This window comes from Belonocnema kinseyi, chromosome 5 (genome assembly GCF_010883055.1).
Source record: "Belonocnema kinseyi isolate 2016_QV_RU_SX_M_011 chromosome 5, B_treatae_v1, whole genome shotgun sequence".
Classification (NCBI taxonomy): domain Eukaryota; kingdom Metazoa; phylum Arthropoda; class Insecta; order Hymenoptera; family Cynipidae; genus Belonocnema; species Belonocnema kinseyi.
Genome location: NC_046661.1, coordinates 84,473,133 through 84,491,344, shown reverse-complemented (window position 1 = coordinate 84,491,344; position 18,212 = coordinate 84,473,133). Strand labels below are relative to the sequence as shown.

Below are 18,212 nucleotides of genomic sequence, written 5' to 3'. Positions count from 1 at the left end.
AATCCGATGCAATCCGAGTTTGAAACAAATATTCCTATTAGATTTTATCCGAAGTAGAAATAAGAATGATAATCCGATTCATACCAACCTAATCCGATTTCAGAACAAGAATTCCAATCCTACTAAATCGAAGGCGAAACTCAACATTTCAGTCCAACTGAATTCGAACTAATCCAAAACCAAAACAATATTTCTGTCTGACTGAATCTGAAGCCAAAATTAGATCTCTATCAGACTCAATCCGAACTATTCCGAAGTCAAATCAAGATTTCTATATGTCTGAGTTCGATTCCATCTAATGTAAAGAAAAAGATTCCTATCAGATTCAATCCAATATTTCTATCCGACTGAATCCGAACTAATCCGAAGCCATACTAAGATTTCTATCCGACTAAATCTAAACTATTAAAGTTCATATCAATATTTCTATTTGATTGAATCCGATTCAATCCGATTTTGAAACAAAGATTCCTATTGGATTAATTCCGAAGTAGAAATAAGAATGACAATCCTCTGGCTACCGACCTAATCTTGTTTAAACACAAGGAGGCCAATCCCACTGAATCCAACCTAATCCGAGGTGAAACCTATGATTTATAATCGACAGAATCCGAACTAATCCGAACTAATTCTCTATCCGACTGAATCTGATTTGTAACAAGGATTCAAATGAGATTCAATCCGAATTAGAAATAAGAATGAAAATTCGATTGCTACCAATATAATCCTATTTCAAAACAAGTATGCCAATCCGACTGAATCCAATTTAATCCTATTTTAAAACAAGGAAGAGAATCCGACTGAATCCGACCTCATTCAAGGTGAGCCCCAAGATTTGCATCCGATTTATTCCGAAGTTAAACAATGATTTCTATCCGACTGAATTTCAAAGGTCAGACAACTCAGCGGCGTCACTAACGAAAAACAAAATGTCATATAATGCATATTTTTTTGTTATTTTTTGCTATTTTTTACCAAAAAAAAAAATAATTTTTTTGCTCTTAATTTTCGAGAAAACAGGGCGGCGCTAGCTTGCCATAAACTCAGCGGCGCCTTCTACAAAAATGATTCAAAAATCAATAAATTAAACAAAATGGCTAGGTTTGATTTTTTTACTATTTTTTTGCTTTACAATGAGCTATTAAGTATTAATCGCTTTTTTAAAGTCAACCCTTATTTAAAAAACTACCCCCAGTAATGGAAAAAAGTATTATAAAAAAGTATTAGAAAAAAGTATTAGAAAAATGACTAGGCTACATTTTTTTGCTATTTTTTTGCTTTACAATGAGCTATGAATCGCTTTTGTAAAGTCAACCGTTATTAAGAAAAATTACCCCCTGCAATAAAAAACAAGTATTAAAAAGAAAATATTGAAAAAATGACCATGTTATATTCTTTACCTATTTTTTTTTTTAAATGTGATATTAAACACTTTTATAAAATCAACCCTTATTGTAAAAACCAACCCCCTGCAATGAGAAAAAATATTTTTAACAAGTGAAAAAATTACTAGGCTAGATTTTTTGGCTATTTTTTTGCTTTCAAATGTGATATCAAACAATTTTGAAAAACTAACCCTTATTGTAAAAAGCAACCCCCTGTAATAAAAAAAGTATTAAAAAAAATTATTGAAACTTCATTGACAGTGGAAAATTCCCAAAAAGATTATTTTATGACAAATTTATATCTACGTGGTAAAGAGGGGTTGATTTTAGACGTTAATGGTTAGGGCCAAAAAATTGGAGTGTGTATTTTCAAGGAGCCCAAAAATCAGAGACTCCATTGACACTGGAAAATTCTTGAAAAGATTATTTCTTTACAATTGTATATCTACTTAGTAGAGAGGGGTTGATTTTAAATGTTAAGGGTTGGAGCTAATTAATTGAATAGTGTATTTGCCAGGAGCCCAAAAATCAAATTGGCTAAAACCCTTTACGTCTAAAATTAACCCTCTACTACGTAGATATGAAATTGTAAAAAATAATTTTCTTGAATATTTTTCCAGTGTCAGTGGAGTCTCTGATTTTCAGGCTCCTCGAAAATACCCTCTTTAATTATTTGGATTCAACCCTTAACGTCTAAAATCAACCCCTCTCTACCACGTAGATATAAATTTGTCAATAAAATAATCTTTTTGGGAATTTTCCAGTGTCAATGAAGTTTCAATACTTTTTTTTAATACTTTTTTCATTACAGGGGGTTGCTTTGTTACAAGAAGGGTTGGTTTTACAAAAGTGTTTAAAATCATATTTGAAAGCAAAAAATCTAGCCTAGTCATTTTTTCATTATTTTTTTAAATTACTTTTTCTCGTGGCAGGGGGTTGCTTTTTTTAAAATAAAGGTTGACTTTACAAAAGCGATTCATAGCTCATTGTAAAGCAAAAAATAGCAAAAAAATCTAGCCTGGTTATTTTTTTTATAACTTTTTAAAATACTTTTTTCCATTACAGGGGGTAGTTTTTGAAAAATAAGGGTTGAATTTACAAAATCGATTAATAGCTCATTGTAAAGCAAAAAAATAGCAAGAAAATCTGACCGATTCATTTTGTTTAATTTATTAATTTTTGAATGATTTTTGTAGAGGGCACCGCTAAGTTTATGGCAAGCTAGCGCCGCCCTGTTTTCTCGAAAACTAATGAAACAAAAAAAATTATTTTTTTTTGGTAAAAAATAGAAGAAAAATATCCATTATATGACATTTTGTTTTTCGTTAGTGGCGCCGCTGATTTGTCTGACCTGAATTTCAATCAGATTCAATCCAATGTTAAAGCAAGGTTCTGATCCGATTAAATTCGACCTAATCCGAGGTCGAAGCAAAGATGCTGGTCGATGAATTATTGTATACATTATTATACATACAGGGTCATCAAAAAGTATCTGACCCCCCCCCCCATCAGTTAAAATATGCGGCATCGTGAGAAATGTTTCATACAAAAGTTTCAGGGTTTTGGACGAGAATCTGAATGGTGACCGTGAAGCTGACCTTGGCGTTGACCTTTAAGGTTATTTCAAGGTCAACTTTTATTTTTCAAATGGAAACCCTAATTTCGACACCGTCAATCGAAAGAACGCAAAATTTTACGTTTATTTATGCATCAAGGTCATGTAACCTTGTTTGAGTTTTCACAACCGTTATTTCGATTGGCGGTTTCAAAAATAGGGGTTTCCATTTGAAAAATAAAATTTAACCGTAATATAACCTTGAAGGTCAGCGCCAAGGTCAGCTTCAAGGCCACTATTCAGATCCTCGTCCAAAACCGTGAAACTTTTCTCTCAAACTTTTCTCACGAAAACGCATATTTTCGCTGATCAGCCGTCTAGACATTGTTTGAGTTTATACGACCCTGGAATGACCTCGAAAGTCACCGGGTCACATGACCTTGGTGCATATCTAAACGTAAAATTTTGCGTTCTTTCGATTGGCGGTGTCAAAAATAGGGGTTTCCATTTGAAAAATAAAAGTTGACCTTGAAAAAAACCTTGAAGGTCACTCGCAGGTCGCTTAAACTCAATCAAGGTTTACATAACTCTGGGAATAAAATCTTTAAAGAAATTTGTTCGTAACAAACACACTTACTAACTTTAAGAAGGCGTCTTTAATAGTGACCTTGGGTGTGACCTTGACGATGAGTTTCCAAGTCATTTCAAGGTCATTTTTTTCAAATGGAAACTCACTTTTACATCGGTAATCGATAGAGATCTAAATGTTACGTTTGAATGTGTACTCAGGTCATCAGTCCAATTTGACCTAGACCCAAACGTATGCAGGTCTTGTTTAAGTTTAAATGACCTTAGAGTGGCCTCCAGGGTTACAATGTACTAATGACCTGGGTACATGTTGGAATGCAAAATTTTCCGTTCTATGGAATGCCGATGTAAAAAAGGAGCTATCCATTTTTTTAAGTTGACCTGGAAAACACCTTGAAGATCATCGTCAATATCAAAACAAAAGTTACCATTGAATTCTTTGTTGAAAGTTACTTCAAGAATGACTTTGACTTACCTAGCTCAGACATAACCATTTTCAAAATTTCGCGCATAAGATATTACCAATCACAGCCAAGTAGATGACTGCCACGTCAGTCGTATTTTTTCTGGGCCAATGATATTATAAATATCACGACTAACTTTTCAGACGTCCCTACAGTCTCATAAAATACTTATTTCGAATAAAACATCGTACATCACTCGTGGGAGTAGGCAGGTGGAGTTTAATGTTCCGATTGGTTTTGGATTCATCATGATTGGAGTTTCAGATTGGAAATGATTGTAAAGTGAGTTCGGATTGGTTTTCGGTTCACGCGGATGGGGCTACGGATTCTAAAGCATTCAAAGGTAAATTCGAATTTATTCGGATTGAGCGGTACTTATTAGAAAGTCACGGATTGAAAAGAGTGTTAGTTTTAGGGTCACGGATATTAAAGTATGTTCAGGCTAGATCTTGGGATTCATTCGGATTGAAGTTGTTGATGACGGATTGGAAAGTCGTTAAAAATGATCTTGGATTGATTCGGATTTATAGTGTTTAATGGATGAGAACCCTCGATTGAAAATTATATTTAATTTTTGTGTCGGATTCATTCGAATTGAGGGCCACGGTTTAAAAAAGATTGAATAGACAGCTTCGAATTATTTCGGATTAAATTTGAGGTTGAAGGGCCTGTAAAATGTAATAAGCTAGCTACTATGTATGTCTTGTTCGTACTAAGTTTCTAGAATAAACTGGATGACGTCATCAAGAATATTCTATTAACTTAACAGGGACACGAACAACTTATGCAGTTTGATGTTCTCGATTAAACATGTTTCAACTTTGAAACGCCCTTCAAGGCTCTTGAAACGACTCGGGTTTTCACCAGATTGATAATGCTTCTAGAAGAATGAAGTTTATAATGAAATATCTTAATCGCATTATCTAAAGCAATTATACCTGCCGGAACATAGAATTTTTTTCCAATAATGTTCTTGTTTTTTTTTTTTTTTACTAAAAATTGACTGTTCTGCGCCTGTTAAATGCAACCCGCTAGCAACTGTGTATGCAATGTTGATGTCCGTGCTAAGTTTCTAGAACAAATTGGATGACGTTATCAAGAATATTCTATTAACTTAGCAGAGACCAGAACCACTTGTTCTGTGGACTATTTTTGGTTTACAAATTTTTAACTTTAAAACACCCTTCAAGGCTCTAGAAACGACTTAAGATTCCGCCACAGTCATAATGAGTGTATATCAATGCAGCCCGGCATATTCAATAGCTAACGTGTTGCATTTTACAGGCGCAAAAACACAATTTTAAATGAAGAAAAAAAAACAACAATAATATTTTAAGAAATAATATCTACGTTCCGACCAGTATAATTGCCTTTAGATTATGTGGTTAAAATATTGCATTAAACAATGCATTCTTGTAGACGTATTATGAATCTGGCGAAGATCTGAGTCGTTTCAAGAGCCTTAAGATATTAACAAAAATTGATTTCTCTTTTAACTGACATTGATGGCGGTAGTTTCATAAGTTGAAAATAGAACAATAGATGTTGAACATCAAGGAAACGCAAGTAGTTTCGAAAGGGTGAAAATTCTATATATAGCTGTAAAGCAGCCCGAGCCCTTTATCGACGAAAATATCGAAGTTCACTTTGGGTGAAATAAATTGAACTTTGTCAGGGACAGGGAAATACGTTTCTGTGTCAATATTGCGAAAGGGCATCAGTTCACTTTTGGACACTTAGTCAAACTTTCCCCAATGTATGAACAGAGAAAGCCACCACTGTGTGGCTTTTCAAGGGAATATCAAGCTATGGCTAAAAATAAAATCGCATTATCCTCCACTTTATATATCCTTCTTTAATTGATTTCGGGTTCAATGTTAATTGCTGGTTCCGACTTCATACAGTTCCCTTTCAATAAAAATTAATTACACACTTTGAAAATCCACTTTTGTGGACTAAAAACCTTATAATCGATAAGACAATCTAGAGTAGACACGTAAATATCCGGGCTGAGTGAAAATGATAAAATTAATCAAATCGCTTGAGCCGACGGAAAAAAATTTCTAATTTTGCATCCGAAAAAAGAAATAATTTTTAAATCGATTAAATCTTTTTTTTTTTATTTAAAAATGTAAGCCTTTTGAAAATTTAGAATAAAAAAAATCCTATTAAACCGAAACCAGAAATATCTTCAGCTTGAACCAAAGAAACATGTTTTCACTTAAATTTTTCGAAAACAAATGTTTAAGCTAGAGAACTTATAGGTTCAACATAATTATATTTGCCAAAAAAGTGTGTAATTAGCTAAATTCAAAAACAGGGTTTTTGTACATTTTCAAAAAATTCTGAATTAGGCAACATTATTTTTTATTTGACAAATATTTATTGACTTCTTGCATTAATTGGAAAACTTTAAATTAATGTTTAACCAAACAGTTAATTTTGCATTGAAATAATTAAATTTTCAAGAAAATAGATGGATTTTTAACCAAATTGTTGAATTTTCTACATAAAAAGATACATTTTTAGCCAAACAGTGTAATTTTGAAATTAATTAAAAATAGTCTTCTTGACAGAAAAATCATCCTTTTTTGATAAAAGGCAACTTCTAGAGTCTAAATTAATCTAGTTTGGTGAAATATTCAACAATTTGGTAAAAAATTAAACTATTCGGTTAAAAATTTTATTTTTTGTTAAAAAATTCATATTTCTGGTTTAAATTTAACTTTTTGGTCAAAATTTGAAAAAATATTCCTTTAAAAATTTAAGTTTATGGTCAAACAATTTTGCCAGGGAATTACACAAAATTTTCTTATTAAATTTTACAATTTTAGTTTACTTTCAATTTACTTCACTACTTCGGATTACTTTTAAATAAAAAAGTAAAATTTTCGCTAAAATAATAAAATTTGCTTCCAAATAGATGAATTTTTAACTAAAATTTTTAATTTAAACCAAAGAATAAATATTAACGTAACATTTGAATTTTATGTCTAAATTAACAAAATATTAAAATTTTCAACTAAAAAAGGTAAAATTTTGACAACGAATGAAAAATTAAAATTTTCAATGAAATTTTTAACAAAAAACAATACATCTTTAACCAAAAGTGGAACAGTTAAATTTGTGGTTAACAAAATGGATTTTCGAGCAAAAAAGAATTTTTTTAACAAAATTGTTAAATCTTCAACCAATAAAATGAATGTTTTACAAATTAGTTCAACTTTCAACAAAATTGCTAAATTTTCAACCAAAACGAAGGATTTTTAACAAATACAAATAATTTTTATCACACTTTCAACCAAGTAGTTGTATTTTTAAACAAGAAGAATTATTTTCTACCAAAATACAAATTTAAAATAAAATACGTACGTTTTCAACACATGTTTAAATTTTAACCAGAAAAGACCAACTTTTAACGAAAAAGACGATTTGTTCGCAAAACTTGAATTTTCAATATGCAAATATTATTTTTCTACCAAAAAGCTGCATTTTTAATAAAGTAATTCAACTTTTAACCCAGAAGTTAAATTTTTCAACCAGTTAGATAAGTTTTCAACGAAATAGTTAAATTTTCGAACAAAAGGTTCAATTTTCAATAAAATACAAAAAATGTCATAACTGACATTTCTACCAAAAGAGATCAATTTTCAAACCAAAGAGAAGAGTTTTCAAAAAAATACATAAATTTTCAAAAAAACAGTTGAATTTTCAACTAAAAAAGGTCCATTTTTAACCCAAAATGGGAAAGTTTAATTTTTAGTAACAAACTTAATTTTCAAAAAAAAAAAAAAAAATTTCAACAATTAAGTCCAATTTTCAGATAAAGAGATAAACTATTTTCAACTCAAATTATGATCTTCAACCAAAAAAATGCATTTTAAACCTAAGAGTTGAATTTTTATCTGAAAAGATGAATTTTTTATCAGAAGATGACATGAATTTTCAAATATATATTGGTATTTTAACTAAAAAACATAAATTTTCAAACAAAAATGTAAATGTTAACTTTTCAGTAAAAAATTAAGTTTTAATAAAAAAACTAATTTTCAATAAATTAGTGAAATATTCAACCAACGAGATGAATTTCTGACCAAAATGATAATTCCTAAATTAAAAAAAAAATAATTTTTAATAAAGTCATTTAATTTTTAACCGAAAATACCAATTTTCATCCAAATAACGAATTGTCTAAAGAAGAACGAAATTTTTGAATAGCAAATGTTAATTTTCTACAAAAAAAAACGTATTTATAACAAAATAATTTATGTCTTAATTAAAGAAAAGTTAAACAAAATAATTCACCTTTCAACCCAGGAGTTGAACTTTCCAACCAAAATAATTCATTTTCACCAAAATACATAAATTTTTAAACAAATAGTTAATTTTTCAACCAAAAATGGGAAAGTTAAATTTTTAGTAAAATAATTAATTTGCAGTGAAAAAAATTTTGCATTAAAAAAAGCAACTAGTTTTTTTTCGGCTAATGCATCTTATATACCATCTTATGTATATTTAAATGCTGAAAAATAGCCAAATAATACATTTGTTAATTAATTTTAGTTAAACAATAATCAAATGTTATCGATACATAGAAAAAAATCATTGCTAAATAACTGGCTTTTAAATCGGTGAAAAAAGCGGTATTTTATTTATAAATATATAAAATGATCAAAATTTGTTTAAGTAATTGTTGTTTACAATAATAAAATGTTCACTGCCATAAAAATTGTCTAAAAAATTTAAAAGTTAGTTATTTACAGATAATTTCATCAAAAAAGTCAACTTTTTACCTCCAAAAATAGCCAAATAGTGCATTTGTTAATTAAGGTAGTTTAAACAATTATTAACTTTTATTTCATAACCGTATATGATACTTAGGTTTTATTTCCAAGTAATAGATGATAGATTCCATAGAAAAAACTTGATTTATCCCATCAAAAATACCTGATATGGAAATTTGTTTATAAAAATTGCTTTTAAAATAACAAATTATTATTTAACTTTTACTTAATCAACTAAAAAAATCTATTTGTTCATAAATTGTTCAAATTTAGTGCGAATCAAGTGATGAATCCGTTGCCAATGCCCACGAAACCGTCTTTATTCACTTATTTGTTTATAACAAATTCAATACATTTTTTAACATTTGAATTGATATTGAAAATATATTTTACATAGTTGCTTTCACTTTTCTAGGTATTTTTAATTGAATCAAAGCATTTTTTTAAAACCTGTATACTTCAAAAGTGAAATTTGTTTTTTTCATTTTTGTCATTGCAATTGCAAAAAAGAATATTAAGTCAGGATGGCCACAAAAATTTATTTACAAATTTCTCAAAATTTTTTCGCTGAACAATTTTCCATTTTTCCTGTTTTTTTCCTGATTTCCAGGTTTTGCCTGATCTACAGCCAGCCTTAAATTGATACATTAAAAAAAAAATGAAATAAGAAAAGTCTAATTGAATTATAGAATGTAGCTGGCAATCTCGGTGGCAATCAAGTTCTCGATGAAATAACTCAATTTATTTTCTTTATTCAGTAATTATTTTTCATTTCAGCTGCCACGGCGCCAACTAACGATGCTAGCAAAAATCAAACTCCTCCCACGCTGCTTTCGAGTCTGAGGAGTGTTTTGTTTGTAATTGGAACAGTGGTTGTAGGATTTGCTGCTGTCTGCAATTCGCTCACATGGTAAAATTTAAAAAAATTATTTATCAAATTTTTCAAATAGAAGGTACATCTAAATAAAAATAAAATTTTTGAAGGCATCTACAGAGGTTTTGGGGTGCCTCAGGTGATTTCTGGCAAGCCCAGTGGGACAAAATTTTAGACAAGTTGGGAGACGATCCCGCTACGTTATGGGTGTTCGGTAAGAAATAAATAAATTTGTATTTTTTACTTTTTCAATTTTACCAAAATTCCTACCTTACCGACCTCGAGACTGTTCTACAGCTCAAGTGGTTCATGTCCGGACTAACTTTTTATAATCAGGGCGACCGCAGGTTTGGGAAAACCTATTTCTAAATTTCATTGAATTCTTTTGAAATATTTTAGGATTTTTTAAATTATTCAAAGTAATTTTTAATAGGTTTTATTATTTTCAAAGAATTTCAAAGGATTTTAAAGATTGTAGGGTACTTTTGAATGATTTTTAAAGCTTCAAGGGATTTAAAAATATTTCAAAGTGTTTGAAATATTTCACATTATTTTAAAAGATACAAAGTAATTTTCAATTTATTTTAATAATCTAAAAGAATTTTAAAGAATTTAGGGTATTTTTAAAAATTCCCAGGAATTCTCAAGTTTTTAAAAATTGCAAGGAATCTCAAAAGATTAAAAATATTTTTAATATCTCTGTATATTTTTTAATAACGGATTTTTAAATATTTGAAATACTTTTTTTTAGTATCAAGGAATTTTCAATAGCTTTAAAGATTTCCAAGAGATTTGTAAATATTTCAAAGGATTTAAAATACTTGAGAACATTTAAAAATATTTCAAGGAATTTCCAAGGAATGGAAATATTTTAGGGTATTTTTCATTACGTCAAGATATTTTCATTATCTTTCAAAAGTTTCAAGGCATTTCAAAGGGTTTGAAAAATCTTACAGGGAACTTTGAATTTTTTATGCTATTTTTAAGTTTTTTCAAATTTCAAAATGTTTAAAAGTATTTCAATCATCTTGGAATATTGTAACCAGATTTTAACCATTTGAAGTGATTTCTAAAGATGTAAGAGTAATTTAAAAAATTTCAAGAAATTTTCCAGATCTTCAAAAAGTTTGAACAAATTTCGAAATATTTGAAATATTTCAGGTTTTTTTTAAAATTAAGGTATTTTTAATCGCAATAAAAATTTTCAAGAAATTTCAAAAGATTTTAAAGGATTTAAAATATTTGAGAACATTAAAAAAGATTTGAAGGAATTTACCATTTATTTCGCTAATTTAAACGTATTTCAAAGGATTTTAAAAATGTTAGGGCTTTTAGAAAAAAATTAAGTTTCAAGAGATTTTAAAGATTTTAAAGGGTTTGGAATATTTCAGAAAAATAAAAAAAAGCGTTATTTTCAATTTAGTTTGATAATCTGAAGGGATTTTAAAGAATTTAAAAGAATTCAGGACATTTTTAAAAATTTCAAAGAATTCTCAAGTTTAAAAAAATTGCAAGGCATTTCCGAAGATTTTAAAGTGTTTCAAATATCTATGGATATTTTAAATAGATTTCAACAATTTGAAGTGATTTCTACAAGTTTAAAGGTATTTTAAAAAAATTAAAAGAAATTTTCCAGAGATTTGAAAAGTTTCAAAGGATTTCACAATATTAAAAATATTTCAGGTTTTTTTTAAGATCAAAGAATTTTCAATAACTTTAAGAATCTTTAAGAAATTTGAAAAGATTTTAAAGGCTTAAAAATACTTGGGAACATTTAAAAAGATTTCAAGAAATTTTCAATTTATTTCGGTAATTTAAGGGTATTTCAAAGGAATGGAAATATTTTAGGGTATTTTTCATTATTTCAAAATATTTCCATGATCTTTCAAAAGTTTCAAGGGATTTCAAAGGGATTGAAAAATCATAGAGAATTTTGAAATTTTCCAAGGATTTTGTAATAAATGTCAATAATTTAAGGGGATTTTAATGAATTTTGAATATTCCCTCAAATTTGTAAACAGTCCAAGAAATTTTAGATAGATTTCCATTTTAAGGATGTTCTTCCATTTTTAAAGATTGCAAGAAATTTTCTAATTTCTTTAACAATTTAAAGGGCTTGCTTAGGGTTTAAAATATTTTTAAGTATTGATAAAAGATCCGAGGCATTTTTGAAAACTTGAAAAGCTTTAATGATTTCAAAGCATTAAACATATTTTAGGGAATTTTAAAAGATTCCAAGAATTTTTTAAATTAATTTCAATAACTTGAAGGGTTTGCAAAGAGTTTGAAATATTTTACGGTATATAAAAATATTCCAAGGAATTTTCAGTTGACTTCAGTAATTTAATGGAATTTTAAAGAATTTGAAATTATTTATGATATTGAAAAAAAAAATCCCAAGGCACTTTCCAAATCTTTAAAAAGTTTCAAGAGATTATAATAGATTTCAAAATATTTAAAATATTTTAGGGAATTTAAAAAGATTTAAAGGAATTTTTCATTGATTTCGGTACTAAAATGATATTTTAAAGGATTGATTATATTTTTGGTATTACAAAAATTGTAAGGGATTTTCAAAAGTATTGAAAAGATTCCATGAATTTCAAAGGAATTTCAAGAGGTTTCAAAGGATTTAAAATATTATAAAATAAATAAAATATTATCAAAAGCTTTTAAAAATTTCAAGGGATTACAAAGGATTTTAAATATTTTAAAGAATTTTTCATTGATTTAAATAATTTGAAGGGGTTGAAAAGAGTTTGAAATATTTGAGAGGATATAATAATATTCCAAGGAATTTTCAATTGATTTTAGTAATTTAATGGAATTTTAAAGAATCCTAAGTTATTTATGGTATTTAAAAAAATCCCAAGGCACATTCAAAAGCTTTAAAATGTTTCAAGGGATTTCAAGGCATTTAAAAATATTCCAATAAATTTATCATTGATTTCGGAAATTGAATCCTATTTTAAGGGATTGAATATATTTTTTGGCATTAAAAAAATTTTCTAAGGTATTTTCAAAAGCTTTGAAAAGATTCAAGAGATTTCAACGGAATTTAAGAGTTTTCAAAGTATTTAAAATATTGTAGGGAATTTTAAAAGATTCCAAGTAATTTCTGGTTGATTTCGACAATTTAGACAATTGATTTTAGCAATCAAAAATTTCGGCAATGAAATTTGAAAGGATTAAATATATTTGTTGTCATTAAAAAAACTCCAAGACATTTTCAAAACCTTTGAAAATTTGCAAGGAATTCCAAGGGATTCTGAAGAATGAAAAATATTATAAGAAATTTTTCATTGATTTCAATCATTTGAAGGGGTTGAAAAGAGTTTGAAAGATTTTAGAATATATAGAATTATTTCGAGTAATTTTCAGCTGATTTCGTTAATTTAATGAAATTTTAAAGGATTTGAAATATTTTATGGCATTTAAAAAAATTCCAAGGTACTTTGAAAAGTTTTAAAAAGTTTCAAGGGATTTAAGAGATTTTAAAGGAATTAAAATATAGCAGGGAATCTTAAATGATTTCAAGTAATTTTTAATTTATTTCACTAAGTTAATGAAATTTTCAAGGATTTGAATTATCTTAAAAGAATTTAAAAAAATTAAAAGGATTTTTTGGTTAATTTCAATCATTTGAACATATTTCAAATGGTTCAGAATCTTTTAGTTTAGTGAATTTTGGAAGATTCCAAGGAATTTTCGACTGATATACTTAATTTAATGGAAATTGAAAAGATTTAAAATATTGTCGCGAATTTTAAAAGATTTCAAGAATTATTTTGATTAATTTCAGTAATTTGAAGGAGTTGCAGAGAGAATAATATTTCAAGGAATTTTCAGTTTATTTCAGTAATTTAATGAAATTTTAAGAAATTTAAAATTATTTATGGCATTTTAAAGAAATATTTTAGGGTATTTTAAAACATTTCAAGAAACTTTCAATTGAATTTTGAAATATTTTAGGGAATTTAAAAATATTCCAAGAAATTCTCAATTCATATAAGTATTTTAGTGGGATATTTAAGGATTTGAAATATTTAAGGGAATTTAAAAATTAAAATTTTAGAAGATTCCAAGGAATTTTAAATTGATTTCAGTAAATTAATGTTATTTTCCAAGATTTGAATGATTTTAAGACAATTTGGAAATATTCCAAGGAATTTTAAATCAATTTCAATAATATAAAGAATTTCGCAAGCGGTCTGAACATCTCAGGGTTTTAAAAAATTTCAAATCATTTTTAAAATAAAAAAAAAGTTCTCAGATAAAGAATTTCATTAAATTTCAGAAGAAATTGAAATATAATCTAAAGATTTTTTCAAAGATCGAATTCTTAGACAATTTATCGAATTCATTTAAATTCCTTAATTTTTTTAATTTAATTGAAACTTACTGAATTCAATTAAGGTTTTCATATTTTTTAATTGTTTTCAAATCGCTTTATTTTCGTATTGGACCTAGATTTTTGATGCATTTGATCAAATTCTTTACATCGCCTTTAGATTTCTCTAAATTGAATCTAATTTTACTGAAACCAATTGATTTTTTAAATTTTGTTTAATTAATTCGAATTATTTTGAATTCAGCTTGAATTGTTTTGACGTCTCATTATTTTATCCTGAATTTGTTCAAATTCGTCTGGAACTCTTATAAATTTCTTCTACTACTTTTGAATTCTTTTAAATCCAAAAGGATATTATTCACATTATTAATTTATATTAGTCACTGTGCGTCAATTTTTCGGTTTAAATAGTTTAATTTAAAAAAAAAATTATACCGTGGCAGTCATAAAAATAATTAATTGCTTAGACAGATAAATCATCTTTGTTTTCTATAAAGTATATTACACTGTTGCTAGTACAAAAAAATGAAAACATAACCTAGAAAATTCATCGTTGAGATGATAATTAACTTAAAAGCTGTTTACGCAAAATTTGTTTCTCACAATTGCACAATATATAATACATATACAATTTAAAATATATACAATTTTGTGACGTCTACAGGACCCTTTGAGCAAAATACAGAAATTTAGTACGGATTTGAACTACCTCAGCTATTTAATAGTCTCGAAGTCGGTAAGGTAGGAATTTTGGTTTCTTAATAAAAATAACAAAAAATAATTTCAAGGAATCTGTATTATCATCAGAGTTAACTCTTTAAATAACAGAAAATACTTAACGTCATTTCTCATAAGATAAAAAATAATTTTAAAAAATTTCTAAATAAATTTGTTTTTAAAAAAAATCGACTCTCCTCTCTCCACTGGAAATCTAACTAGAGAACTTCCGATTGCCGGTCGGGTGCTTTTCCAATGAAGCTATTAGAGATCGTAAGAACAATCTTTTTTCAGAAATACACCTTATCTGATGCCAAGTGTTACATTTATGATACGAGCAATTAAAAAGAATTTTTGAGCGAAGAGAGTACATCTCTTTTTCGGAAAAACTTTTCTTTCTGTTATTTAATTTCTATTTTCACAAATTGTGGAAGAACATCTACACTAATCGATGATAATTACCTCTGATAATAATGCAGATTCCTTTCATTTAATCGTATCATAAATTTAACACCCGGCTTGAGAAAGCGTGTATTTCTGAAAAAAGATTCTTTGATCTCTCTAATAGCTTAATTGGAAAAGCGCCCGACCGGCAATCGGAAATTCTATGGTTCAATTCCCAGTGAAGCAAAGAGAGCAGATGTTTTTTCAGAAAAACAATTTAAATTAAAAATAATTTTTTAGGATCTATGGGTTTAACATTCATCGTATACTGGATCTTCGGAGGGATTTATACGATCCTGGATATAACAAACAAACCAGCTGCTTTGCGCCGGTACAAAATCCAGCCAGGAACCAATGAGCCTGTCGATTCTAAGGAACTGTGCAAAGTAATAGCTCAAGTGCTTTTCAATCAGCTCATCGTGGGTCTCCCATTAGCATATGCTAGTTACCATTTGATGGAATGGCGTGGCTATCCCTCTGTTCGAGAACTGCCAACTTTTCATTGGGTTTTAGCCGAAATAGCCATTCACATCCTTTTCGAAGAAATTGGATTCTATTATTCTCACAGGTAACATTCGGTTAAAAGCTGATTAAAAAGCTAAGATTTTTCGAAATAGTGCTTTGGTATCTCAACTTTAAAATGACCCCAGAAACATTCAAAAATATGAAGTGGTTCAAAAGTTATTACTGTTAATCTGGAATCATCAAAGATGTTGGCCTCTTGATCGTGAGTCTAGATTAGCAGTAATAACTTTTGAACCACTTAAGATTTTTCAAAGTTTCTAGGGTCATTTTAAACTTGAGATTATGTAGTACCATTTCATAAAGTAACAAGTTTTTTCGATTAGTTTTTTTAAGTAGGGAGCATTTTGAATTTGAGGAGGGAAAATGACGCGAGGATGAAAAATTGAAATTTTTTCAGATTATTGCACAGCAGACATCTGTACAAGTACATTCATAAGCAGCACCACCAATGGACAGCGCCGGTGGCTGTGACAGCAATATACTGCCATCCTCTTGAGCACATCGGTTCCAATCTAATCCCTCCATTTTTGGGAGTCTTTATAGTAGGATCTCATGTGGCCACAGCCTGGCTATGGTTTTCACTCGCCATTCTTTCAACGCTCAACGCTCATTCGGGATATCATCTGCCATTCTTCCCGTCGCCCGAGGCACACGATTTTCATCACTTGAAGTAAGTACCACAAGGGATATGTTCCCATCCATTTACCATCATATTCTTATCGAAAAGTATCCATTTTTTATTTCAAAGAATCTTAAACACATATTTACTTGACCTTGCAGTAATGGCTTCTCTGGCTCGTTTCTTGTTCATTACTTGCTAATTTTTGACCTCTGATATTCTCAGTTCATCCTTAAGCCATTTCAAGCATACTCTTCTACATCTTTAATTTTTTTACCCTTTTGTCCTTTCCATCTGTTCACCAATCATTTTTTCCTTCAACATCCTCTTACTTCTATTATTTTTTCTTCCTAAATATTTCATTTTCATATCTGAACATCTCCATTCATGTTTCTCATATATTCAAAATCCTCTACCACTTCATTCTTACTGGTATATAAATTTTTTATTATGTATTCCTCACTTCTTTAAAATCTTTCTTTTCTTCTTCCCTTTTCTTCAATGAATTTGTCTTCAGCATATCTACTTTCTTCTTTCTGTACCACATTTTATTTTGTTGTAAAATATTTCTCTCTTTTAACTTCCCCCACCTCATCCTTTAAACCAAATCTTTCTCTACGTTTTTCTTGACACAACTCTATTTTACTCGGAAAAATATGTCATAGTTATTTCCTATATCATAATTTTCCTTCATTTTATTACTTTTCCCCTTCTCTTACTCCTTTATCTCAACTTAATCTTCCTCTGTGTCTTCTTTCTCTTTTATAATTATTATTTCTCTCACATATTCTCTTAACTTATTTCTTCTTTCATTATTCTCCTTCAAAAATTTCCCTTAAAATGTTGTCATTTCGCCTTCATACAATTCCACAGCCACCACTTCTTTCTGCTTTCTCCTGCCTTTTCTTTTCTCAACATTCTTAACTCCATTGCACTTATCTTTTCCCTATCCGCTCTCTCCTTCTTTTCATTCCTAAGGTCTCCTACTTTCTCTTCTATCATATTCTCTACCCTCTCCAAAATACCTTTCTCCTCGCCCTCCCCCTCTCACCTATTTCTATTTTCGACCTGCTCTCCATCTTCTCAATCCTTTTTTCCGCCCTTAACTTCCACACCCTAATCTCATCTTCCATCTGCTTTATTTTAACTTCTTTTTCTTTCCTTGCTGACACCACCTCTTTCTCTCTCTCTAATCCTTCTACTTTCTCCCTCGGCTATTTTACCAGCTGCTTCATAACCTCTCTTGCGTCTTTCCTCAATCCCCTGATCTCACTTATCAACACCCAGAGAGCGTCTTTCTCCGACTGCCACACTATTTAGGGGGGGGGGGGGGCTACCTCACTTGTGCTAGACGCTCTCTCCCTCACCTTCTCGCTTCCTTCGTCCCGCTTTTGTTATAATATTCCTTCCTTTCCACCAAATATTCTTCTTATATTATTGCTGATAATTCTTCAAATCTTTCCCTTGACAGTTTAACGTATCTTCACTAACTTCCGACTTTTTCTGTTCTGAATTTATAATTCATCAATTTACTCTATCATTATTTTAAGTATTATCCCCAATTTTGTCATTTTCTTTTTCCCTTACCCATTTTCTCCTCTTCCTAAATCTCTGACTAAATATAACCTACTTTTGTCTTATTTTATTCTAATTTTATTTTCTTGTATTCCCTTCTCCAACTTCTCCCTCTTCACCCAATCTTTCTCTATTTTTTCTTTTACTGTAATGATTATTTCCCTTACATATTTATACTTCTAATTTCTTTTTTTATTATTCTCCTTCTTATTGTACCCTTAACACTTATTGATACGAGGGTAGTTCAATAAGTCCTTAGAATGAAGTATAAAAACAATTTTTTTGGGTAAATTTTTTTTTATTTTTCAACATAATCTCCTTGGAGCTCTAT

At 28.9% G+C, this 18,212-nt stretch overlaps 1 protein-coding gene across 2 annotated transcripts in view; it reads left to right on the top strand.

Moving 5' to 3' along the window:
* Positions 1-18,212, top strand: part of LOC117173173 (fatty acid hydroxylase domain-containing protein 2) — a 63,690-nt gene that overhangs the window by 38,470 nt on the left and 7,008 nt on the right. For both annotated transcript variants that reach the window (XM_033361590.1, XM_033361589.1), the window contains exons 2-5: positions 9,554-9,686; positions 9,761-9,864; positions 15,403-15,730; positions 16,085-16,357. In XM_033361590.1, the coding sequence (XP_033217481.1) occupies positions 9,554-9,686; positions 9,761-9,864; positions 15,403-15,730; positions 16,085-16,357 (838 nt within the window). The remainder of the gene's footprint in view (positions 1-9,553; positions 9,687-9,760; positions 9,865-15,402; positions 15,731-16,084; positions 16,358-18,212) is intronic.